Below are 27570 nucleotides of genomic sequence, written 5' to 3' on the forward strand. Positions count from 1 at the left end.
CGCCGCCCGAGGCTTGCGCAGCCGCAGGTCTCCCGGAAGTGCGCCCGGAGCCGGCGCCGCGGGCCGAGGTGAGCGCGCGCGGGCTGGGCGGACCCGGCCGCGGCCTCCCGGGGTCGGGGCCTGGCGCCGCTCGTGTCTGCGCTGGACTCGGCCGGGCCCCTGGGAGCGGCGGCGGGGTCTGTGGACGCACGCTGTGCGCCTGGGAGCGCGCGGTGCCGCGGCGATTGCGGGGGAGGGGCGGTGGGGCTGTGAGCGGACTCTGGGGTCGTGGAGACTCCTGTACCCCGACGTGGCTCTCTGTCCCGGAGCCTGTGGGCCCCGCCGGACTCTCCAGCCACCTGTCTGTACTGGGACCAAAATCGGGCCCCTGCCTCCTGTCTTCCCCCAAACGCTGGAACTGAGCCTGGGGAGGAGGGAAGCCTGATGGACTGATGCTCGGTGTCTCGCTCTCCAGGGTGCTGTGGTAATTGGGGGCGGAGGATGGAGAACACATCGGGGGGCCGCACTGCCCAGCGCCTTGCAGGGCTTGAGCGGCCCTGGAATCCAGGGCGCTCAATGCCAGTAACTCCCCCGAGCTGACTGCACTGAGAGCCCCTACAGCCGCCCCCACAAATTTCCAAACGTTGGCAGCTGTCCAAAGCACAGGCCTTGGAGCTTCCTGGGTTTGAATCAGAGGTTGCTATCTGTAAACTTTAATATTTACCTTGCAAGGTAATTGTGAGGATTAGAAATGACATGAACAGGGCCTAATGTGGACCTGAGACACAGTGTTAAAGAAAACATTACAAAGACACTTGTTAAAGACAGTAAGGCCCACTTCATTCTACTACAATGGGGTTTTGCAGTAACAGAGAGAGATTGAATACAAGGAGAACAAGTGGAGATTGATAGCCGAGGAGTAGGGTGAGGGTCAGTGGATGGAAAATTCCTCAAAGGAAACATCTGGGTGAAGGGGGCCTTCTGGCTAAGACTCCTTGACAGGAGGAGTTTGCTGAAGGCAGACCAGGGTGAAGAAGGAATTTGATCAGATATCAAGGGTGGTCAGCTACCGAGGGTGGGGGATGTAGAATTTGGTCAGCTGTCAAAGGCAGAGAGGATCTTCCCTAAACTGGACCAGCAGGTCCCAAGGGCCAGGCCTAGTCAAAAAGATGTCTCAGGAGCTTGACCAAAGTTTGGTTAAGGAGAGTCTTTGTCAATAGCAGGTGCTCCACAGTTAAGGTTACTTACATATGTATGCATAGTAGGTATACTTACCTAGATGTACATTTTAAAATTCTAATTTGTTATAACTTTAATAAATATAACAACTATACATTTGGGATAACCTTACATTTCTTTTCTGACGAGCAGATTCTTAACGAAGTTTTTGGGATATAAACCCATAAACCCTCTATAAAGTAGTTTAATTTTGGAAAAAAGCCATTTTTCTTATTATGTGAGAGTATAATTACTAAATCAGATTTAAATATTGTATAAGGTCTATAGATTTTCCTAAATGTCATTTTCCCTAAATGTTTTCTAAAGTGCTATCTTATTTTATTGGGGAAGGGGAACAGGACTTTATTGGGGAACAGTGTGTACTTCCAGGACTTTTTTCCCAAGTGAAGTTGTTGTCCTTTCAGTCTTAGTTGTGGAGGGCGCAGCTCAGCTCCAGGTCCAGTTGCTGTTGCTAGTTGCAGGGGGCGCAGCCCACCATCCCTCGCAGGACTCGAGGAATTGAACGGGCAACCTTGTGGTTGAGAGCCCGCTGGCCCATGTGGGAGTGGAATCGGCAGCCTTTGGAGTTTGGAGCACGGAGCTCCAACCGCCTGAGCCACCAGGCCGGCCCCTAAAGTGCTATCTTAATTCAGGAACCAAATAAGTTTGAATAAGTCTACTGATTAGTCTCTTGTAGCTGAATCTTGCTACCTGTTATTTGAAACTCAGGAGCCAAATAAATTTAGTGAAGGGTACATGTAGTATATTTATTCAGTTTTAAAAGCACATTTCAAGCTGTACATTTCTCTCTATACAGTGCTTTAGCTGTTTTCTACAAATTTTGATATGAAAATATATTTTAATTTCCTTTGTGATTTTTTTATTTGACCATAGGTTAAGATTGTTATTTAATAATTTCCATATATTGGGATTTTCTACATATCCTATTGTTACTGATTTCAAATTTAATTGAACTGTAGTCAAAGAATATATACTTTAAGATTCCAGTCTTTTGAAACACAATATGAATGTATCCAATAACTGTTACATATTCATTCGAAATGAATGTGTAGTCTGCAGTTGGGTTTAAATATCAATTAGATCAAGTTGGTTGATTGTACTGTTCAGATTTTCTATACCCTTACTGATTTTTTTTTTTTAAATCTACTTGTTCTATCAATTACTGAGAGAAGGGCGTTAAAATCTCCAACTATGATTGAGGATTTGTTCTTTAGACCTGATACTAGGTACATATACATTTAGGGTTGTTTTGTTCTAGAGGATTTAATCCCTTTATCATAATGAAATGTCCCTCTTTTTCTCTTGAAGTCTCTTGGTCACGTACCAATATAGCCATACCAGCTTTCATTTGCTTGCTGTTTGCATAGAATGTCTTTTTCCCACCATTTTATTTCCAAGCTATCTGTGTCTTTATATTTAAAGTATCTTTTATAGACAGTATATAGTTGGGTCTTGCCTTTTTAAATCTGACAATCTCTGCTGTATATTTTAAGTGCTTAGCCATTTACATTTAATGTAAATCGTGTTAGTCTATCATATTGTCTTTTTTCCATTTGATCTTTCTGGTTTTTATTCTTCTCTTGATCCTTTCCTATCCCATTTTGGGTTATTGAATGTTTTGTAGTATTCCTTTTTGGCTTTTTAGGTATACCTCTTCGTGTAATATTTTTTACAGCTAGCAGTATGCATCCTTAGATCATCAAAGTTTAATTTACCAGAGTCTACTTTCATATTGTACCACTGTATACTTCACAATTCACCTTTATCATTTCCTGCCTCTCACTTAAGACCTTTACACTTCCTAGTTTTCACCTGACACTACCACTCAGTTCCCACTTCCTATTTCTCAATTAGCAGTTCATAAATGTAATAATCTAACAACAGATTGATTCCATTTATCCTTTCCTTTGTGCTATTTTAATATCTTCTACTTATGTTCTACTTATACTGTTGTTATTTTTGCTTTTAATAGTCAGTTGCCTTTTAGGGAAGTTAGAAAAAATAAAAGCATAGTGCTTTATATTTATTCATCATATATTTACCATTTTTGGAGATCTTCATTCTTTTCCCTTCAACTGGAAGAATGTCCTTTAGTGTTTCTTGCAGTACAAGTCACTGGTGAAAAATTCTTTCACCTTATTTATCTGAAAAATGTCTTTACTCTATTTTTTCCTTTTGAAATATGTTTTTGTTGGATGTGGAATTCTGGGTTGATGGTTTTTTTCTAGAATTTGCATTTGGTTCCTTTTATAATTTCTGTTTCTCTGTGGGAAGTCCTTTTCTCTTCTCTCATTAAGACTGTATTTTTCTTTAAGTCCTCAGGCCATCTTGGAGTTGGTTTCTCTTGACTGCTTTTCCCCTTTACTTTGAGTCATATTTTCCTATTTCTTTACTTGTATATGTCTAGTAATTTTGGATTGCACCCTGGATATTGTGATGGTACATTGTTGATTCAAAGGATTCTGTTATCTTCCTCTGAAGAGTGTTGACTTTTGTTCTAGCAGGCAGTTCAACTTTGACTTGTGTTGTCTTGGTTTTATGCCTTGTTACGGCAGTTCTTTGGAAAGCCCAAGGTGTTTCCCAAGTTGTTCTAACTAGATCAGACTAGACCAGTAAACTGGGTCACTTTTGTGGACTTTGTTGAGGGTTGGCTTTAGGCTTTTCAGGGCACATTTAGAGTAGGTCTTACTCGAGGGCATTGTCTTCACTCCTAAGGTGACCTTTCTGGTATTTCAGGATGCCTGGAGTGTTAATGAAAGCAGAACTGTCCCCATTCTCAGTGGTCAAAAACTCGCATGTCTCTCATCACTGATTGGCCTTTTGTATCTCTCTTTTGCTCTTAACCTGGTAGCAAATGCTCTCTGTGAAACCTTGCATAGTTTCACCCTGCTAATGAGTAGTCTAACCCTTGGCCAAGAGCCCACACAGACTTCTGCCTCTATCTCCATAGCTCTCTCCTCTCCACTGTCCTGTTCTTCAGATTCCAGCCACTTCAGTGGCTCCAAATTCTGATCTCTGCCTCCTCAGTTTAGTTTTTATTAACGAGACCACGGATCTCTGCTTGAGCTCCAGCTTCCTGCACCATTGTTGTGAAATTGTCCCCATACAAGACAGCCAGGGTGATCATGGGTTTTCCTTCTCGCAGGGATTTCATCCGTGCCTGCCCATTGTCCGTGCTTGAAAACAGTTGCCTTGTAAGTTTTCACTAGGTTTATAGATGTTTACAGTGGATGGGCTAGTCTCTACTACCAGTTACTCAGTCATGACCAGAAATAGAATTCCTGGAACACATATTTATTGAGCACATAATATATAATCACTGTAGCACACTGGCTGTCACCTGAATATGTGAATGAAATATATTTACTTCACTTTTTTGTACCTTGAGGGTTTTTTTGTTGTTGTTTTTAAATGATTTTGTGATATAGGAGGAAATGTTTGGGTGGAGTGGTAGGGAGAGGAGGACATTGCTTCTTATACTTCAAGGAAAAAGCAGCTTTTAAAAGCTAGAGTGTTGTACTGATCTGTCATTAAGCCAGATGCCCAAGTGATGGGGTGTTTTTTGGTTGTTGTGGTTAGTGTTATGGAGAAGTGGTGACATGTAGCTCCTTTATAACATTTAAAGATTGAACCAATAACCCAATATTAGGATTATGACATGCAAGAAAGGTAACTACATATAGTGCACGATTCTTTGAAAATATCTTATTAACTTTGCCATTTAATATTTCTCCTTTCACCATCTTAATTACTATGTTCTAACTTTTGATACTATTCGCCATAAAATAGTAATTAGCTGGTTCGAGTCTTAGGGATGTTTTTGAGGTAGTCAGTATTTATTCTAAACCTTTAAGCCCAAGGTTGAAAATTTCCGGTGTGACAGGCTTTTCATAAATTCCCAGTTTTCAACACAGCATTCAAAAGAGGTCACTTAGAAATTTCATTGCACCTGATGGGGACGAGTTCATTTGTTCTCTTCAGCCTCATTATGGAAGCATCTGATCATTTCAACATTAGCTTTCATTTCTAGGGCATTGATATCTTGGTTCAGCTTTGTTTTTTAGTTTACAGACATGGATGCAGATACAGAAGTGTGTTTGCAGAAGAGCTGTTTACCTGGAAAACTACAGAGCTAATGCATCCTGTGGTGCATTTCGTTCCTCTACTTGGTCTGGACATTTGAAGGCCAAGAGGGGATGTTGTAACATGGCCAGGGGGACGGTGACAGTTTAGAGATGGTGTTCAGTGGTTTGCTTTGTGGCTTCAAGTTTATAGTCTTTTAAAGTGGTGTGTGCACTGATTTGAAAAGATCCACAGTTGACTGAGGCCTCTCAGGTAGGGCATGGGACTTGGTTCTTCCTGACAGTGTGTCCCTTTCCTCTGTGTAGCACTCGATCTCACTCCCTGTCTGTGTCCCTGTAAGAGGCTCTGTGAAGACCTGGTTCTCCCCAGAGGCAGCTTCCTCCATAAGCACTTCACCGAAAAGGACTTGCCAGGCCGGATGATGCCCGTTGAGCTGGGGCAGGCCCGAGTGCTGCTGCCGCCACTGGCGAAGGCCGAGGACTCCCCGTTTTCTGAACCAGATGCTGCCGCTCCAGGGGAGCCCCTCAGCCCCGAGACTGCACGCCAGCGTTTCCGGCAGTTTCCTTACCAGGTGATGTCTGGGCCCCAGGAGACCCTGCGACAACTTCGGAAGCTCTGCCTCCAGTGGCTGCAGCCAGAGGTTCACACCAAGGAGGAGATCCTAGAGATCCTCATGTTAGAGCAGTTCCTGACTATCCTGCCCGGGGAGATCCAGATGTGGGTGCGGAAACAGTGTCCGGGCAGCGGAGAGGAGGCGGTGACACTCGTGGAGAGCTTGAAGGGAGACCCTCGGAGACTGTGGCAGTGGGTAAGCGGAGGGAGCGTGTTCCGGTCTGTGCGAAGCACAGGGCTCCTGTGGGGTCTTCTCAGGTGTGTGGTCTTTGTTCTGACACCAAATATGTGGAGTTTTCCACACCAACAACCAGTCCACCAATTCCCTGATGCCAACTGGGTGTCCTTCAGTTCCGTTCAGTTCTGACACTGAATACCTGGGGTTGGTTCAGAGCAAACAGGCTAAGAGTCAGATATGCCAGTCCCAAGTCACAAGGGCTGCCCACACTTACAACCGGCTGGCTATAAATTTGGAGGTTCCCACAATCCTCTCCTTCGATAATTTGCTAGAATGGCTCATAGAACTCCAGAAAACACTTTGCTTACGTTTACCAGTTTATTATGAAGGCTGTTCCTCAGGAATAACCAAATGGAGGAGACAGAGCTGCCATGCCCTCTCCACGCCGTCCACTAATATCGTTCAACTCAGAGGCGCTCCGAACCCCATACTTGAGGAGTTTTTTATGGAAGTTTTATTGCTTAGTCGTTGGCCAGTGGAGATTGAAAATTTCCAGCCCCTTTCCCTTTCCCAGAGGCTGAGGGGGATGGGGTGGGGACACGGCTGAAAGTTCTAACCTTCCAATCACCTGATTCTTTCCTCTGGTGATCAGTCTCCATCCTGAAGCTACCTAAGGGCCCACCAAGAGTCACCTCATTAGCATAAACTCAGGTGTGGTTGGAAGGGGCTCGTGAATAACAAAAGTCGCTCCTTGCACTCCCATCCTTCAGGTAATTCCAAGGGTTTTAGGAGCTCTGTGCCAGGAACCAGGGACAAAGACCAAATGTATATTTCTTACTATACCACATCAGTGTATCCCTATACCTCACCTAATTCTCAGATTCCCTGTGACTCTGAACACTTTTTAGCCATTAGGGATCGAAGATAAAGTCTGCCATCCCATTCCGTCTTTAGTCTAGAATGCTCGAGAAGTTGTTTGACAGATGCCTGAGTTTTAACTATCCAGTAGAAACAAAATAGACACTATCCAGCAGAAACACAGTACTAGTGGCATTTCTCGAAGATATCCTAGACCTGGTTCAGGCCTCAGCTTTTGGCCCCTCTAGGATGTTTCCCTCACTGGGTTCTGCTGGACTAAACATAGAAGCTGTTTTTCTCTTTCCCATGTCCATGTCTTATGATCTGTTATAGAAGGTTCCCTTTGGAGCTCAGAAACTCTCACTCTGGATCCTTCAGTAATTTGTACTATATGGTCTCTAGATCAGCATTCAAGTTCTGGGACAGGACATCTTATTCGAGAAGGTGGAATCTGCCAGCTGCCAAGTGGGGGAAGTGGAGTCCCGTCTTGAAGTGATGCCTCAGGAGCTGGGACTTCAGAATTCACCGTCCGGGCCGGGGGAGCCACTGAGCCACATCGTGAAAGAGGAGTCCGACACAGAACAAGAATTAGGTGGGCACAGTTATTCATGGCGGTGTGTGGTGCCCTTTTGGAGAAACTTGGGGATTGTGGTTAGTAGGCCTAAGAGGGAGTTGAAAATGATAATGCTGCACAGATTGGGGTATCTTTAGAAACAGGGTCAACCTACATGAATCACCCTGATTTGGAAATCCAAAGCCTGTAATTTAAACCACATTATGACTGGGCCAGACCTTTTAGATTTTGGTTCTGAGGAAAGAGAAGGGAGAAAAATACGGGTGAGACTGGAAGGTTAGAGGTAGTTGGTGTTTGTCAGGGAGCTGAATATAAGTCTTGAAATCATGGATGGTGAAACAGGTATCAGTTTTAATTTGTGAAGACTTTTCGCCGTACCATCTGGGGACTGGTTGAGGAGGGCATCTAGTTTTTCAAACTTCCTGTTTCTCACTTCAGCAATGGCTGCTTCCCAGCTTCCTGCCCAGCCTGAGGACAGGCTCCTCAGAGACCAGGACTTCGGACCCTCACTTCTCCAAACAGCACCTCAGGTGAGCTGGGTCGCCCTGCTTCTCTTACCCCTGAACCAGGCTTTGAGGGTGTTCAGTAGTGAGGAGGATTGAAAGGGCAAGGATTCTCGAAGTGGAGTAGAAAGGACGGCTTAGCAAGGGTAACGAGAATAATACCTGTGGGATGAAACCTGAGTTTCATTATTTTTTTAAGGCAGAATGTTTCCTAATTATCATGTTGAGTAATGGAATCTGGGCTCTGGAAGAAGCTGCTGGGAAGAAGCAATCTTGTCTCTCTCTTTTTTTATTGTCTTTAGGTTATGCTATGAAAAGACTATTTCATTTTCTAGTCTAGGCCTCTCACATTGGAGTCAGTTTGAAATTTTGAATGTTTGTATCTAATGTGGGACAGATTAATCTCACCTCTGTTCTGCCCACCAACTTGATGGAGGCATAATTGGCAAACAATAAACTGCACATATTTAAAGTCTACAGTTTGGTATATTTTTTGACATATATGCAAACAGGAAACCATGACCACAATCAAGATAAACATATGTCACCCCCAGAGGTTTCTTTTCTCTCCCTCCTGCCGCTCTATACTCCCCTAATCCTGAGGCAACCCCTGATCTGCTTTCTGTCACCATACATGAGTTTTCATTTTCTAGAATTTTATATAAAATGGAATTATGTCATATGTACTGCTGTCTTTCTTCTGTATATAATGTATCTTTCTTGCTTTTAATATTTTCTCACTGGTTTTAAACAATTTGGCTATGATGTGCCTTGGAGTAATTTTCTTCATGCTTCTTGTGCTTGTGTTCATTGAACATGTTGGACCTGTGAGTTTATAGTTTTCATCAAATTTGGAAAAATTTTAGCTATTATTTGTTTTTTTCTGTTTCCCCTCCTCTTTTTTGAGGACTCTGAGAATAATACACATGTGGGATATGTATAATGATAACGTGTATGCATATATTATCTCTTCAAGTTGTCCCACAGCGTACTGATGCTCTTCCTCTTTTTTTTTGTTTCGTTGTGTATAGTTTCTATTTTTATGTCTTCAAGTTAATCTTTTCTTCTGCAGTGTCTAATCTGCTGTTAATCCCATCTAGTATATTTTTCATCTCATATGTGTTTTTTTATCTCTAGAAGTTTGAATTGGAGCTTTATTATATCTTTCATGCCCATACTTAATGTGTTCAATCTTGCCTCCAGCTTCTTGAACATATGGAATATGGTTATAATATCTGTATTAATGTCCTTATCTACTAATTTATCTGTTTTGGTGGATGGATTGGTCTCATTATGAGTTGTATTTTCCTGCCTCTTTGTATGCCTGGTAATTTTTAATTGTATGTCAGACATTGTGAAATTTATTTTGCTAGGGGCTTGATATCTTTGCATTCCTTTAAATGTTTTTGAATCCCACTCTGGGGTGCGGGTAAGTTACTTGGACAGTTATACGGCATCAGAGAAGGTATGTCCCAAGTTTAGGGCTAATTTTTCCCCACTACTGAGGTAATATCCTTCTGAATACTCTACCTAATGTTTCTGGATATACAAGATTTTCCATTCTAGCTGCTAGAAATAATGAAGTATTTCTAACACTGTGCAACCTCAGAGTATTATTCCCTCAGCTTCTTTTGGGTGGTTCTTTCGTGGACTTGAGTTGGACCCTCTGCAGATCTCAGGAGCTCTCTCTTGGGGCAGCTTCTCCACTCTGGGCTTCTGCTCTGCTAACTGTGTAGCCCCATTTGCTTCCCAGGCCCAGAACTCTTTCTGCTCAATTCAGGGGCTACCTGGCTCTGCCAGGGTTCCTCTACCAGTGCTGCTCTGGATGCTCTCTACAGCTAGTAAATTTGGGTAACTGTAGGATTCCCTTAATTTGTTTCCGTTTTCAGAGATCTCTGTTCTGCTCTGCCTAACATGCAATATCTGCAAACCATTGTTGCATATATTTTGTTTCCTTTTTTAGTTGTTTTAGGCAGGAAGGTAAGTCCAGTCCCTGTTATTCCATTTTGTCTGTATACAAAAGTCTCGGACAGGTTCATCTTGGTTATGTAGTTAACAACTCTGAAAGTTGCATTTGGATAAATATAAAGATTTGCAGGAACCTATACACCTATTCAAAATACTGTTTTAAACCTTTGGAGGACTCTTCTTGGGACATACCTCCTGAGGTAATTTCAAGTAGAGCGAAGGTGGGGAAGCCAGTAGGTGGTGCTAAATGACCAGGTCTAAGCTTCAGCTTTCCAGGCGCAGAGATTTAGAAACCACATTTCTACTTTGTCCTTTACTGCAGGCAGGGGGATGGAGAGCCGGCAGGGGAAGATACCTTTCTAGTGACTCCCGTGTGTCCTTCCTGCTTTCAAGGTGCCCAGAAACAAAGCTGTTAGGCAGGAGGTTGTTTGGTGAAAAAGTCTGGGTATTCTTTCAAATATTTCAAGCAGACTTGGAGTATTATTGTTGCTTCTGTCGTAAGTACAGAGTATTCCTATGAAAGGTATATACAGTTTATTAACGTATTTTATGTAGGAGAGTTAAACATTATCTCTACATAGCATACCGACATTTACTGTGACCTGTTCTGGATAGCTTAAAGTTCAAAGATTCAAAATGCTTACCAGCAGCACCGTGTGTGTGTGTGTGTGTGTGTGTGTGTGTGTGTGTGTGTGTGTGTGTGTAACATTACCTCTATGTAGCAGACAACTGATTAACAGCCAACTGATCAACCCAACAAACAAAATTCATCCCTACCCAGTTCCAATGTCCTTCCCCCAAACTAGAACAGCTATTTGCATCAGGACATTGATATTTAATGGAATCCTTTGTAAGTGACTTTTTAAATGTAAATGATTGCTTCCCCTAATCTCTTCCAGAAGTTAGGAATGTGGTGAATAATGCCAGAATAATGAAGTAGCATCCCACACAGTGGCACTTAATTGTTAGAAGCTGTGACTGAATTAGAACCTCACATAGACTCCGGGATGCATGTACTCACATTCCTGTGTTTTCAAACTTCGGGAAAGGAACGCAGCACAAAGAACTCTTTGTGCGAGTCAGCTGTGGCAATGTCTCATCAACCCACAAGATGGTGCTGTTGCCACACAAAACCGAGATCATTTCCCCATCAAATCTCATACTTGGCCCGCCCTTCCAAAATAGGAATTTAGATTTTTCCTCCTCTTATAAAAATGAGAAAAAGCAAAATGGCTGCAGTTGGTGTCTTGCCTCTTAAGTAAGGGTTTTATTCAAGCATCCCCAGCTGCTTGGCGGTTCCTTGAGTAAGTTTGTGGCTTTCAGCTTGAGGTGCACTGTTTAGATCAGGGGTGTCCAAACTTTTTTCAGCGGTTTTCACCAAGGGCCATATGCGGTAAAACACACAAACAGCCGGGCCACTCACTCGAGGTGAAGTACGTATTGCCTCACCTGGTTTATTTAAGTAAACTAAATATATTTTTGTAATTTGCTGCGGGCCAATTAATAATGGATTGTGGGCCGCAGTTGGCCCACGGGCCGCAGTTTTGACACCCAGGGTTTAGAGCCTCCTGAAGCATCTTTCCTGGTTTTGGAAATGGCTGATTGTGGCCCTTGGGGATTTTGGTGGCTGTATTCTTTTTTGCCTTGTACTGTACTTGGCAGCTACTACTTTGGTGCCCACGGAATAGGCCCTGTATCCACAAGCCAGGCAGCCAATCTCATCACGGTGCTTGGCCTTCCCCTCCTTTTTTCTGCCAGTGCGGAGCAGGGATCTGTGTTCTGACAGCGAAGGCCGAGAACTGCCGAACTCAGCAGGGTTTGCTCAAGCGGGTTATTTGCAGGAAGTTGTTAAGGTAGCATCATTCACAGAAGGTTAACAAAATAAACTGCTGACAAGTCTTACTTTAAAAAAATGTAAGTTAAAATTTATATTAAAAATGCGGTTATAGTTAATAGTTAAATTTATTAAGGTCACTTTTCACCCTAAAAAATTCAACTCCTCCATTTCTTTGATTTTTCTCTCTCTTTTTTTCTTAGTATCTGCTAAAACGTTAAAGACTTTTTCGTGTCTCCATTCTCTTTCAACCATTTCCACTTCCCTCTGATGTGCTAGGATTGAGAATGGCTTCTCTGAGTAGTATATTATTTGTAATCAGGAGTTGACTTCATCTTCTCATTCTTCTTCTCCTCTTTTCTGCTCCCTGTAGCCTGGCTATTCATGACAATAGTCTGTGGCTATCAACTTTGGGGTTCCTGAAAGTGTACAGAATCCCTTAATTCTCTCTGCAAACCCGTGGGGTGAGTCTGGGAGAAGGAGTATCCCATAGGCCACCTGTGATTGTAATAATAATTTGCATCACCTCCTGAGGACTTACTGCTGAGAGCTGTGTATTTCACTCAGGCAACATATACAGAGGGACTGCTCTATCCTGGACGGGCCCCTGGGATTGGAAGAGCACAGTGGAGTCCTTTTCTCATGGTGCTCCTGCGCTAGTAGAGCCAACTCTTAATTAAGTACTCTTATATGTGTGTATGTAAAAAACATTGGGTATTCTGTCATATACATAACTAACATAAATATTTCATAAACTGTGATGAATGAAAAGTACAGCGTGCTATGAACACAGATGACACCTGCATTATTTCTGTTAAGCATCCCCACAGGTTTTGAGTTCAGTACTGTCATTAAGTGTGGACTGAGGCCCAGAAAGGTTCAGTGACTTGCTCTAGATCACACAGCTAGAAAGTGCAGAACTGGGATTTGAAACCCAGTATGTCTGACTCTAAAGACTGCAGTTACTCACTCTGCTGTACAAACTGAGTTTCTAACAGTTTTCTGTCTTCTTGGAGGGGAGATTGAGATTTGAATTCACAAAAGTAGACCCTACTTAGATGGCATTCTGTTTTGAGTCTCCACAGTCTCCAGTTCCATGAGAAAGGCATGTTTGGGGATAACAGAGGGACACTTGGCTCTAGAGAACCCACCAATGTCCTTCTCACTGGGAAGCAAACTGATTTAACGTTAGACCTTAAACTCAGAACTATCAGATTCCAAGTATGTACGGCTGCAGTGTCTCTCTCTCTCTCTCTCTCCTTTGAATTTCATGTTTCACAGCGAGACTTACAATTCAGTTGACTTCACTGGTGATTCTTCCCACTTTTTCGCCGATTTGCAGTTGCTTTCCCAACAGATACCTTTTTAATTTCTTTCTTTTCCCTCTTGAATTTCCAGATTTTAATGAAATATTGGGACTATTTACATGCCTGCTATTCAGGGACCTCTACGTAAGCACTGGAAGAGTTAAAGAAAAGGACAGTACAGAAAGGGCTCCTGCTTCTCTGTTCTCCACTCTTAAATCCATGCAACTTAACAAAAATACAGACCCTAAAACCTAAGTGCTTTCTAATCCGGGCAAGAAATCCTGATGTGGGGCCTGTGGTTTCCCTTGGCCTTTTCCTTTGAAGCACCAACCACGATTTCTTACTTTCTCTGCTAGCCAGGATCCTGAGGCACACTCTTTTCTTCTCAACCTCCTCTATGCAGGGAAGGCAGGCTTCAGAAACCTTCACTGGAGTCACAGCCTTGTATTTTTCCTAGGAGCAGTGGAGGCACCTGGATTCCACTCAGAAGGAGCAGTACTGGGATCTCATGCTGGAGACCTATGGGAAAATGGTCTCAGGAGGTGAGGGCGTGGGTTAGCCTGATGGAAGGTGGCGGGAAGACCGTTAAGCATTTTCCGTGTACTCTGAGAGACAGCTTCTCTACTTGAGGCTCTCTGGGTGGAGAAGATCATTAGAGACACCGTTGAGAACTGGGGTGAGTTGGAGATGGCAGAGTTACAGTAAGAATTTCCTTGTATTGAAAGTATTCTGTGCCTCAGAACTGTCGTGGGTGCACTGCACACAGTAACTGCTTTAGTCTGTGACATGGGTGATGGTATTCCCTCTTCTAAGATGATGAAGGTGAGTGTCAGATTAAGTAACTTGTTCACTGTTACATAGCTTGCAGGTGCTGAGTTATGATGGAGCTCAGTTGTGGCTGGCTGTGAGTGCATGCTCCTTAATACTAAACCACACTGTCTCAACTGACCATTGGAGGGTCATAGTCATGACCCTTGCACTAGCCTGCCAGGTAGTAGAATTCCTCCACCTGCCCAGACTCTTCTTTTTGTGAAAAGAAGATAAGCATACGTGCTGGTTATTCTGTGAGTGCTGGTATCTTAGAACCTCCACATATCCTTCTAAGATGAGTTACCTTAAGGGGTAACTTTCATATTTCCTTTCCCACTCAGGGTACTCCTTTGCAAAACACTTTGGTCCCCAGTCCCCGCTACCAAATGCATATAGGCCCACATATTCTCTCTCTCTAGCAGGCATTTCCAATTCCAAGCCTGACCTGACTAATTCAGCAGAGTATGGGGAAGAGCTAGCAGGACTGCACCTTCATGTCTCTGAGAGGATCCCAAGACCCACCTGCATAGGTGAGTGATCTTTCATTGGTCAGAGCTATTTCTGATCTTCTGTCATTAAATTGGAGGTGGTAGGGGAGATATTAGGACTTGGTTTCTATTGCATTGGCTATAACCAGTCGTGACCTGGTCGGTTTAGTTTGAATACTGAGATTGGGTTGCCTCATCCCAGGCTATAGGGCTATTGACACGTATAGTTAATCATGGAAGAAAGACCACACATCGAATCTCCTGCCTTCAGTCTTATCTGTTGTGACAGCTGTCTTTCTCTGAGAGAGTTAAGATTAGTATAGATTGAGACCACTACAGATATGGGAGAATTCTATTACCAAACAAAAAAGATTTATGTAACAGCCATTGGTACCCCTCCTAACAAGAGGGTTCAGAGTAACTAGGTTTTCCTTATTCTGGTTATAGTGAATAGTAACTAACCCACCCTCAACAAAATAAAACAGCCATAAAAACATGTTTTAGCTAATCTTCATGCACCTGTCATTAAACAGCAGAAACAACAAATACTTCATATCAGTCATGTATTTTAGGACGGGGAAGTAGAAATATGAACTTGTTCTGTTGTAAAGCAATAACCCTTTGCCTTCTGCATTCTTCTAAAACACTGCACTTATGTGAAACCTCTCTGTCCTATACACATACACATGCACACTTTTACATATACAGAAGACATACGCTTTTATGTATACAAAAGATCCCAGAACCTTGGAGGAAGAAAAGGACGAAGGATGGGAACTGTATGACAAACCATATTTTCCCCGCAGTGGAATCTAATTAATTATTTTTCCTTTGCTAATATACCAGACAGCAGGTATCAAATGAGACATATATGATTTTAATTTTAAGCAATGTATTTATCGTAATACTATTTCACAAGGATTCCTTTGGAGCAACATTTTTTAAACTGTATTTCATGACCAATTAGTGTTGGTCGTTTCATAGATTGCAACCATCATTTATAATAAATGATAAGATTGAACAGAAAATATCAGAATGCAAATAGAAAATATTAGATGTCAAGACAAGTAGTGTTTCAGGAGATTTTTGTTCCAAATATGTGTGTATGTACTGCAATTCAACATAAACATATTTCTTATTATGGGTAACAGACAAAAAAGTTTGAAAATATTGCTTTAGAGTTTGTTGCAGTAGGATTTTTGTTTTAATAGACTTTACTTTTTTGAGCAGGTTTACAATAAAATTGAGTCAAAGGTACAGAGATTTCCCATATACTCCCTTGCAGTAGGATTTTATTTGTGATATGATACACAGCAACTCACTATATCTCCACTCATTCTTTTTTTCTTTTTTTTCCTTTCATCCCATCTGCTGACATGGGCCCATTAGATCTTACCTTGAACCAGACTGTGGAAAGTCTACAAAGCCAGCCTGCCTTGATAACGCCATTTTAGGATACTGAGAGAGCATATGTAGAAAGCAGGTTGAGGAAGTAGCAATACGCAGGGGAACCTGGGAGGGAACGCCTAGAGGATAGGACCCCTGTGGGAAGTTGATGTAGGAGTTCAGGTTTGCAGGGATGAGACCCATGTGGAAGCAACAGTGACAGGATGGGAATGGACTGGTTCAGTCAAAAGGATAACAGCTGCTCTGCCAGATCTGGACTCAGACTGGGGGCCGAGTCCCAGGAGAGCACGTATGTGCTGTTGTATTTGACCCTATGGAAGAACAGCTCCTAGTTAAAACAAGCCGGCAGACGAGTAAGCCTCAAAAACACCATTTACTCAGACCTCTAATCAAAATCCCAAGGCATTAAAAAATTATTTGGAAAAATGATTCTTAAGTAGTTATTTGGAAGAATATTGCAAGAATAGTAAAAAGTTTTAAGAGTGTTCATCAATATTAGATCTATAACTATTAAGACTCTGTCATTTAATACAGGTAAAATCATTAAAATAATGGGATACTGATGTAAATAGATGCACAGACCAATGGCACAGAAAGGCGAGCCTAGGAAGAGAAGCTGATCTTTATAAGAATTTCACATATGATGAAGGAACCAGCAGCACAGATCCTTCAATGAGCAGTATCTGGAAAAAGGACTGTTTGGGAAAAGGAATCAGTTTAAATTTGATGTATGTCTTATATCAAAATAAGTTGGAAATAGATGAGAAAGACATAAAATATGAAAACAATAAAGAAGAAAATGAGTGACTATTTAACTCATTGTCTGGATGGAGAAGGTTTTTATAAGTATAAAAGCAATGGAAAAAATCACTAAGGAAAAGATTAATAGACTTGAGTATATTTAAAAAGAAAAAAATACAACTTTTACACATAAAAATAATGCCAAACAAATTAAGGTAACTAAATGAGTGAAAAACATTTTTCATGAACATGACAGATAAATGATTACTTTTCTTAATATAGAAAGAGTTAATTTAAGTTAATAAGAAAAAAATGACTTTCCCAATTAAAAATGCACAGCAGTCGCAGAGTATGAAAAATAGCTCATAAATGTGAAAAAAAAAATTCATCCTTTAAGGAATTAAAACTTATAACATGAAAAACCATTTTTCAGTGGTCTAAATGGAAAATCTTTTCAAATCTTTTTAAAATATTCAATCCTTAAGTATTAACACTCTCCTTCGCTCTTCCCAGCGTCTCATACCAGGAGATGGCATAGTCGTTCTGAAAATCAGTTTGTCAGTAAGTGTCAGGAGCCTTAAGGACAACGTTTATAACTGTTGGCACAGTCATTCCACTTAAAGGAGTTTGCTGTAAGATACTGATCAGAAGTGTGGGCAAAATTTTCTGAAGGAACATACTTCTCACAGCGTTATTTATAATAATAAAAACACGTTGATGTCATCAAAATGGCGGCGTGAGGTGAGCCTCTGTAAAGCTCCCCTGGAATTTACAACTAATCAAACAACAATAACTCCACAAAGGACTCCCTGCACAGCAGACAGGCAAGACGAAGAGGCCCATTACTGAATTCACCTAAAGATGGGCGAATTGCGCAAGCAGGGGAGGAGGGAAGGGAGAAGTGCGGAGACGGAGCCACACGGGCGGGCACAGGATGCAGACCTAACTCAGTGCTCCGAGCTCGCTGCATCCTGGAACTACCGCAGCTGTGGGAGAGGGAAGAACTCGGACTGCTAGGGTTCCGCTTATGGCTCACAGGGCTGAGGGGGCAGCATATAACATGGCTGAACCCAACGCTCAAGGCAGAGACCTCGGAGAAAAGACTGAGGGAAGAAGCCTGAAAACGGTGGTTTAAGCCCTCACTGCAGAGCAGAGAATGGAAGCCTTAGGCACTGAGACAAGCCGCCCCCTCCCTACCCTCCCAGAGCTTGGCCCACCCCCACCTGCCCGGTGCTAGAAGCGGAACAGTAGTAGTGTCAGATCAAAAGAACAGATTATTTGCTGTTCTGAGAACTGTGGACTGCACACACAGATTCGCAGCCCAACTAGTTCCAGCAAAGGGGAGAGAGCTGTGGAAGCAGGACCGGCTGTGGTGGTGGTCGCCGCCATTGCTCTGGGCCACCTCTCACAACTCACCCCACCCCTGGCCCCACCTATCTTGGCAGATCCTTGCAGGAGTAAACAGAACTGCTGAAACATATGGGCTCTGAATCTAGTGCAGGAAAAGCTTTGGAACTTCAAAAGCTCTACGCGTACCCAAACGGACACTGCGCCCTGTGACCAAGGCGAACTATTAACAGAGGAGAAGTCTGTCTCCCAGGGAATCCCCCCATTGTGCGAGAAGCTGGAATAGTGCAGAGAAAACATAGTACTACCGTGAGAGAGAGAGAGAAAAAAAAAGGCTGCAGTCGGAGAGAAAATAAAACATTCTACCAACGAGTACTGGAAAACAAAAGAAAAACCTCTTCCTATCAACCTGTTGCAGAAGGCACTCCTGTAGATGTCTAGGAAGAGAAATAATAAATCAGTAATTGCCATGAATAACCAAGGCAACAAGACAGCTCAGAAAGAAAGTGAAAAGTCTCCAGAAAAGAAACCTAAAGATATGGAAATATGTGACTTAAATGACAGAGAATTCAAGATTGCAGTTCTGAAAAAACTCAACGAGATGCAAGAAAACACAGAAAGGCAGTTTAATGAACTCAGAAACACAATCAAAGAACAACATGAGCATTTTACGAAAGAGATTGAAATTTTAAAAAAGAACCAAATAGAATTTCTGGAGATTAAGAACTCAATAGAAGAAATTAAGAGTGAAATAACCAGCTTAGGTAGTAGAGTTGACCAGATGGAGGAAAGAATCAGTGACATCGAAGATAGAAACCTGGAAATTACACAGATGGAAGAAGAAAGAGACTTGAGACTTAAAAGAAATGAAAGAACTCTACAAGAACTTTCTGACTCCATCAGAAAAAGCAATATAAGAATAATGGGCATACCAGAAAGAGAAGAAAGAGAGAAGGGAACAGAGAATATATTCAAACAAATTGTTGATGAGAACTTCCCAAACTTGTGGACAGAACTGGATCCTCGCATCCAAGAAGCAAATAGAACACCTAATTACCTCAATCCCAACAGGCCTTCTCCAAGGAACATTGTATTGAAGCTGTCTAAAATCAACGACAAAGAAAGAATCCTCAAGGCAGCCAGGGAAAAGAAGACAGTAAACTACAAAGGAAAGCCCATTAGATTATCATCAGATTTTTCAGCAGAAACTCTACAAGCCAGGAGGGAGTGGAACCAAATATTCAAACTATTGAAAGAGAGAAATTATGAGCCAAGAATAATATATCCAGCAAAGATATCCTTTAGATATAAAGGAGGAATAAAGACTTTTCCAGACGTACAGAAGCTGAGGGAATTTTCTAATACACGACCTGCACTACAAGAAATACTAAAGAAGGCTATTCGACCACCATCAACAGGGACAATTTGTGGCAACCAAAACATAAAAAGGGGGAGAGTAAAGGCCTGAACCAGAATATGGGAATGGAGAAAGTAAGCGTGCTGAAGAAAATGGAATACTCTAAATATCAAACTTTCTTTTACATAAACTTATGGGTAACCACTCAAAAAAAATCCAGAACTGAAATATATACCGTAATAAAAGAAACAGAGGGATCCATCATAGAATACCACCACACAGAAATAATAGACAACAAGAAAAAGGCAAAGAAACAATGGAGACACAGCCTTACCAGAAAACTAAAGATAGAATGATAGGAAATCCTCACTTATCAATAATCACCCTAAATGTAAATGGACTGAACTCACCAATAAAAAGGCACAGAGTAGCAGATTGGATCAAAAAACTAAACATAACAATATGCTGTCTCCAAGAGACACATCTCAGCTACAAGGACAAGCATAGACTCAAAGTGAAAGGGTAGAAATTGACACTCCAAGCAAATGGTACCCAGAGAAAATCAGGTGTAGCCTTAATGATATCAGATGAAACAGACATCAGGGTGAAAATGGTAACAAGAGACAAAGACGGACATTTCATAATGGAAAAGGGGACTATACAACAAGAAGACATAACAGTCATCAATATTTATGCCCCCAATCAGGGAGCACTGAAATATACCAAGCAACTACTAACAGAACTAAAGGGAAAAATCAACCCAAACACAATTATACCAGGGGACTTAAATACATCATTGACAGCTATGGATAGATCATCCAAACAGAAAATAAATAACGAAATAGCAGCCCTAAATGACATGTTAGATGAAATGGACATAATTGACATATATAGAGCACTTCATCCTAAAACATCAGACTATACATTCTTTTCTAGTGTACATGGAACATTCTCAAGGATAGACCATATATTGGGACATAAAATCAGCCTCAGCAAATTTAAGAAGATTGAAATCATACCATGCATATTCTCTGATCACAAGGCTTTGAAATTGGATATCAACTGCAAAAAGAAAGCAGGAAAAAACACAAATACATGGAGATTAAACAACATACTTTTAAAGAACAACTGGGTCAAAGAAGAAATTAGAGGAGAGATCAAAAGATACATAGAAACAAATGACAATGAAAATACATCCTACCAAAATTTTTGGGATGCAGCGAAAGCAGTTTTAAGAGGGAAATTTATATCATTACAGGCCTATCTCAAGAAACAAGAAAAATCCCAAATAAATAACCTCATGTTACACCTTAAAGAACTAGAAAAAGAAGAACAAGTGAAACCCAAGGTCAGCAGAAGAAAGGAAATAACAAAAATCAGAGAAGAACTAAATGAAATAGAGAACAAAAGACAATAGAAAAAATTAATGTGACAAAGAGCTGGTTCTTTGAAAAGATTAACAAAATTGACAAACCCTTGGCTAGACTCACTAAGATAAAAAGAAAGAAGACACTAATTAACAAAATCAGAAATGAAAAAGAGGAAGTTATCACGGACACCACAGAAATACAAAGGATCATCCAAGAATACTATGAAGGACTATATGCCACCAAATTCAATAATCTAGAAGAAATGGACAAGTTCTTAGAAACATATAGCCTTCCAAGGCTGAACCATGAAGAACTGGAAAATCTAAACAGACCTATCACCAGTAACGAAATTGAATCAGTCATCCAAAACCTTCCCAAAAGCAAAAGTCCGGGACCAGATGGCTTCACTAGTGAATTCTACCAAACCTTCAAAGAGGATCTAATACCAATCCTACTCAAACTCTTCCAAAAAATTGAAGAAGAGACAGTACTCCCTAACTCATGTTATGAGGCCAACATTACCCTGATATCAAAACCTGGTAAGGACAACACAAATAAAGAAAACTACAGACCAGTATCTCTGATGAATACAGATGCAAAAATCCTAAACAAAATTCTAGCAAATCGAATACAACAACGCATTAAAAAGATTATTCATCACGACCAAGTGGGGCTCATCCCCGGGGCACAAGGATGGTTCAACATCCGCAAATCCATCAATGTGATACATCACATAAACAAAATAAAGGACAAAAACCATATGATTATATCAATTGATGCAGAAAAAGCATTTGACAAGATACAACATCCATTTATGATTAAAATACTTAATAAAATAGGTATAGAAGGAAAATACCTTAACATAATAAAGGCCATATATGACAAGCCCTCAGCTAATATCATAATTAATGGTGAAAAACTGAAGCCCTTTGCTCGACGTTCAGAAACACGACAGGGCTGTCCCCATCACCTCTGCTTTTCAACATAGTGTTGGAAGTCCTTGCCAGAGCAATCAGGCAAGAGAAAGAAATACAAGGCATCCAAATTGGGAATGAAGAAGTTAAATTATCACTCTTTGCAGATGACATGATGCTATATATAGAAAACCCTAAAGACTCCACCAAAAAGCTATTAGAAACAATCAACGAATACAGTAAAGTTGCTGGCTACAAAATCAACGTACAAAAGTCCATTGCATTCCTATATACTAACAGTGAAATCTCAGAAAAAGAAATACAAAAAACAATTCCTTTTGCAATTTCAGCAAAAAGAATAAAATACCTAGGAATAAACTTAACGAAGGATGTGAAGGACCTATATGCTGAAAACTATAAGATTTTTGAAAGAAACTGAAGAAGACACAAAGAAATGGAAAGACATTCCGTGCTCATGGATTGGAAGAATCAACATAGTTAAAATGGCCATATTACCCAAAACAATATACAGATGTAATGCAATCCCCATCAAAATGCCAATGGCATTTTTTAAAGAAATAGAACAAAAAAAATCATCAGATTTGTTTGGAACCACAAAAGACCCCGAATAGCCAAAGCAATCTTAAGAAAAAGAACAATACTGGAGGTATCACACTCCCTGACTTTAGCTTGTCCTACAGGGCTACAATAATCAAAACAGCATGGTATTAGCCGAAAAACAGACACATAGACCAATGGAATAGAATTGAGAACCCAGAAATAAAACCACATAAATATGGACAGATAATTTTTGACAAAGAAGCTAAAAACATACAATGAAGGAAAGACAGCCTTTTCAATAAACGGTGCTGGGAGAATTGGAAAGCCACGTGCAAAAGAATGAAACTGGACTGCTATCTGTCACCATGTACCAAAATTAACTCAAAATGGATCAAAGACTTAAGCATAAGACCTGACACAATAAAATGCATAGAAGAAAACATAGGTCCTAAACTTATGGACCTTGGGTTCAAAGAGCATTTTATGAATTTGACTCTAAAGGCATTGGAAGTAAAAATTGAAATAAACGAATGGGACTATATGACACTTAAAAGCTTCTGCACAGCAAAAGAAACCATCGACAAAATAAAGAGGCAACCAACTGAATCGGAGAAGATTTTTGCAAACAGTGCCTCCGATAAGGGGCTAATATCCAAAATATACAAGGAACTCATGAAACTCAACAACAAAAAAACAAACAACCCAATTGAAAAATGGGCAGAGGACCTGAAGAGACATTTCTCCAAAGAGGACATACAAATGGCGAATAGACATATGAAAAAATGCTCAACATCACTAATCATCAGAGAAATGCAAATAAAAACCACAATGAGATATCACCTTACCCCAGTCAGAATGGCTATCATGAACAAGACAAATAGTAACAAGTGTTGGAGAGGCTGTGGAGAAAAAGGAACCCTCATACACTGTTGGTGGGAATGCAGACTGGTATAGCCGCTATGGAAGGCAGTATGGAGGTTCCTCAAAAAATTACGAATAGAATTTCCCTATGACCCAGCAATTCCTCTCCTGGGTATCTACCCAAAAAATCTGAAAACATTTATACATAAAGACATGTGTGCTCCAGTGTTCATTGCAGGGTTTTTTTACGGTGGCCAAGACATGGACACAACCAAAATGTCCTTCGATAGATGAATGGATAAAGAAGTTGTGGTATATATACACAATGGAATACTATTCGGCGGTAAGAAAAGATGATATAGGAACATTTGTAACAACATGGATGGATCTTGAGAGTATAATGCTAAGCGAAATAAGTCAGACAGAAAAAGCAGAGAACCATATGATTTCACTGATATGTGGTATATAAACCAAAAACAACAAGAGAACAAGACAAACAAATGAGAAACAAAAACTCATAGACACAGACAATAGTTTAGTGGTTACCAGAGGATAAGTGGGGTGGGGGGGTGGGAGATGAGGGTAAAGGGGATCAAACATATGGTGATGGAAGGAGAACTGACTCTGGGTGGTGATCACACAATGGGATTTATAGATGATGTAATACAGAATTGTACACCTGAAATCTATGTAATTTTACTAACAATTGTCACCCCAATAAATTAAAAAAATAATAATAAAAACACAATAAACAACTTAGATTTCCACAGTAGGAGAACTCTTGAAAAAATTATATGTTTATTATGTGTTTTTAATACATCTCCATGATGGACCATTACTCAGATCTATAAAATGATATTTATAAAGGATTCTTTAAAGACAAGAGAAGATACCTTTGCCTTTTGAGAGGAGTCTGTTCTAAGGCTTTGTGAATTAAGAAGTTCAGGGCTACTTCTCTAGCACATGCCCGGGTCTCTGGCAGATAACTGAAAGACACTAGTACAGGAAAGAGAAAGATAAATCACTTCTTTAGGTCTACAGGAATCAAGTAATTTATAAAAGCTGAAAAGAAATTTTATCACAAAAACAAAACCTTTACTATATGCATCATTAAGCTTTGATAATCAAAAACCCAAGTTATGAGGAGAAAAACAAAATTTTAACTGTTATGCGAGTTAATGAAGCACAAGTGAATGCTGAATTAAAGCACAGACTGAGGGGTTTGCTTTCACGCCACAGCCTCACTGTGCATTGCAACCAGAGTAAAATGACACACTGATGCATTTCATGAATGTTGTGTTATTGTGAATGGGAGAGTCCATGTGAAATTGATAAATCTACCTAATCTACAACTTAAATGCTACAAAGTAAGATAAAGAACTGTATATACAATATAATACCGATTATGTCAGGAAAAAGGACACACATACATATAAATGTATAGGTTAAATAGAGACTTGGAGGAAATGTACACTCTAGTTGTTACCTCTGGGTAGTATGATTAAGGTTGATTTGATTTTCTTCTGTACACTTTTCAAGTCATTTTTAGTGATCATATCTATCTTTTACATATGTTCATATAAAAACCAATCATTTGAAAAGTGGCACTCTCATATCATATACATGTTTTTCGTGGGCCTTAATAAATATGCATGTAAAAATAGAACTGCCTTATGACTCAGCAATTCCCCTTCTGGGTATTTTATCCGAACAAAAGGAAAACACTAATTCAAAAAGATATGTGTACGCCCATGTTCATTGCAGCATTATTTACAATAGCCAAGGTAGGGAAGCAACCTAGGTGTCCATCGACAGATGAATAGATAAAGATCACGCGCATGCATACACACACACACACACACACACACACACACACACACAATGGAATATTACTGAGCCGTAGAAAAGAATGAAATCTTACTACTTGTGACAGCATGGATGTACCTAGAGCGTATTGTGCTGAGTGAAATAAGTCAGACAGAGAAAGACAAATACCATATGATCTCACTTACATGTGAATCTAAAAAACATGAACAAACAAAATGAAACAAACAAAGTCATAGATACAGAGAACAAACTGATTGTTGCCAGAGGGGAGGAGGGTTGAGAGGTGGGCAGAAAAGGGGAAGGGGCTTAAGAAGTACAAACTTCCAATTATAAAATAAGTCATGGGGATGCAATGTAGAGCATAGGGAATACAGTCATTAATATCATAACAGCTATGTATGGTGACAGATGGGTACTAGACGTAGCGTGGCGATCACTTTGTAAGGCATATAAATGTCTAATCACGATGTTGTACACCTGAAACTAACAGGTTGTATGTCAACTATAAGTTTTAAAAAATGCTTATTTGGGGGTCAGAAAAGCGCTGTGGGAAGCCTCCTCTGCTACCAGACGTTCTGCTCAGCTCCAGAGCTGAATCACTTAGCCTGGACCCCAGCACAAGTGATATGGCTGCCAGGCTCTAGGCTGGATGTATTTTTCTTCCTCACTAACTGATGTCCTCTTGGCAAAATAATTGTTTTATGATGACTCTTTTTGACATACGAGTTAGAAAACAGGGCATACGATTTACTGAGCTATTTCAAATCTTTCTTCTTTCAGGAGATAGACAGGAGAATGACAAAGAGAACCTAAACTTGGAAAATTATAGGGACCAGGAACCTCCAGCTGCCTCCTGTCATGCCTCAGAAGAGGCGTCTTCTCAGGCTGCTTTGAGTGGTCTCTTCAGTGAGGATGAGCCAAGACGCTTTGGAGAAGGAGAGACTCTTCACGAGGCTCAGGAAAACCTGCGGGACGAGGGCATAGGGGGACAGCTCTCTCCTCAAGAAAGGAATTCTGGGAAACAGCTAGGTCATCATTTGCCTAATGCTTATCCAGGAGAACTGTCCATGCTGTGGCTTGAGGAGGCCAGAGAGGCCTCCCCGAAAGGACAGCTGAGAGCCCCCATGGCCCAGAAACTCCCCACTTGCAAGGAGTGTGGGAAAACCTTTTACAGGAATTCTCAGCTTGTTTTTCACCAAAGAACTCACACTGGAGAGGCATACTTTCAGTGCCCCACCTGCAAAAAAGCCTTTCTGCGGAGTTCAGACTTTGTGAAACATCAGAGAATTCACACAGGAGAGAAGCCCTGTAAATGTGATTACTGTGGGAAAGGTTTTAGTGACTTCTCAGGATTGCGCCACCATGAGAAGATCCACACAGGAGAGAAACCCTATAAATGTCCCATCTGTGAAAAGAGTTTTATTCAAAGATCAAACTTTAATAGACATCAGAGGGTTCACACAGGAGAGAAGCCTTATAAATGTTCCCGCTGTGGGAAAAGTTTCAGCTGGAGCTCGAGCCTTGATAAACATCAAAGATCCCATTTAGGAAAGAAGCCCTTCCAGTAGCCATGCTTTCAGCCGGTCTCTGTCTCCTGGTCCATTAAAAAGTACTTCGTTCCATCAGGAGAAATTGCATCTCCTAGAGGGTGTCCCTGGTCTCTCTTTTCTGCATGGATTAGAGAGGAGAGTACCTGAACGTGGTTTTGGACTTGGAGGATATATTGGCCTGTGGGTTGGATTTCACGCTGGTTTCATTTCTTGCTTCTGCATCAGGAGGAAGAATAGTCACCTTTCACCTCATCTCTTCTTTTGGAAAGAGATGGGGGAAAAAACTATCCCTTTTAGAGAGCTCCCGTTTTAGAAGTGCTGCCTGGCAAGAGTTTAACTGGATTAGCCACAGCTGCTGCTCTCGGGAAGAACCTTGGGTCAGCCCTTTGGAATTGGGGTTCTAAAGCAGGCGTTTTTACAAAAGGGGGAGTGATAGAGGGCCAGTGAGCTCACATGTGTTCTTTGTTATACGGGTGCAAAATTAATGTCGACTGTCCCCATTTTAAGTAAACTTAGCAGACTCTCTTATTTGTGTCTGAAGCGTCCACTGTGTGTTGACTGGAACTCAAAATACATTTTCTCATAAAAGACCCTAAATGGTAATTGAGCAACTAGATCATCCCGTCCAAACCTGTCGAGTTTATCACCCAGCTGAACAGGGTAAGAAAGTGCGAGCCTGGTGCCCAGATGTGACAGCCTGGCCAGTGCTGGGCATTCTTGGTCTCAAGTCTGTCTCTGGTGTGGGACAGACAGAGCCCACCTCCCACTTGCTCGCACACCGCAAGCTGCCCCTCTTTCTCCTGGCACCCCCCTCAGGCTATCATTTTTGCCCAAGTATTCTGCACTTTAAAACTATTATCTCTATTGTTTTGTCTGTAGGTGTTAAACGGTAGGAAGAAATCACTAGTACTGATGTAATTTATAGTATTGTGCAGAGTTTTACTAACATATATCTAACCTGCCCACTGGTCCTCGTCTTCAAAAGTCACATGCCCCAAAGTGTCCTGCTCTCAGGTCATGAGACTTCCTCCCACCAGTGTCCTCCCCGGGCCTGCTCTTATGTCACTGTTTGGGGAGGGTGCGAATGAGATGGACAGCACTATCTCCCTGAAAATGTGAACCTAGAGGCGAGAGACGGCTGGTTCTTTGCAAACGAAGGAAGGACACTGCTGGCTGATGAGAGACAAAACTGAAGTTGGAGG

At 41.2% G+C, this 27570-nt stretch overlaps 1 protein-coding gene across 8 annotated transcripts; it reads left to right on the top strand.

Moving 5' to 3' along the window:
* ZNF18 (zinc finger protein 18) lies at positions 1-27560 on the top strand. Of its 8 annotated transcripts, none has more exons than XM_033089983.1 (7): positions 1-68; positions 5607-6109; positions 7352-7541; positions 7962-8053; positions 13593-13677; positions 14365-14475; positions 25599-27560. In XM_033089983.1, the coding sequence occupies exons 2-7, from the start codon at positions 5720-5722 to the stop codon at positions 26384-26386; spliced, it is 1656 nt and encodes a 551-aa protein (XP_032945874.1). In that variant the 5' UTR covers positions 1-68; positions 5607-5719; the 3' UTR covers positions 26387-27560. The 8 variants fall into 8 exon arrangements, with proteins under 8 accessions (XP_032945874.1, XP_032945879.1, XP_032945880.1 ...); XM_033089988.1 differs by having other exon boundaries at positions 14368-14475; XM_033089989.1 differs by having other exon boundaries at positions 13599-13677.
* Positions 27561-27570: the final 10 nt, after the last annotated feature.

This window comes from Rhinolophus ferrumequinum, chromosome 21 (assembly GCF_004115265.2).
Source record: "Rhinolophus ferrumequinum isolate MPI-CBG mRhiFer1 chromosome 21, mRhiFer1_v1.p, whole genome shotgun sequence".
In the NCBI taxonomy this organism is placed as follows: Eukaryota; Metazoa; Chordata; class Mammalia; order Chiroptera; family Rhinolophidae; genus Rhinolophus; species Rhinolophus ferrumequinum.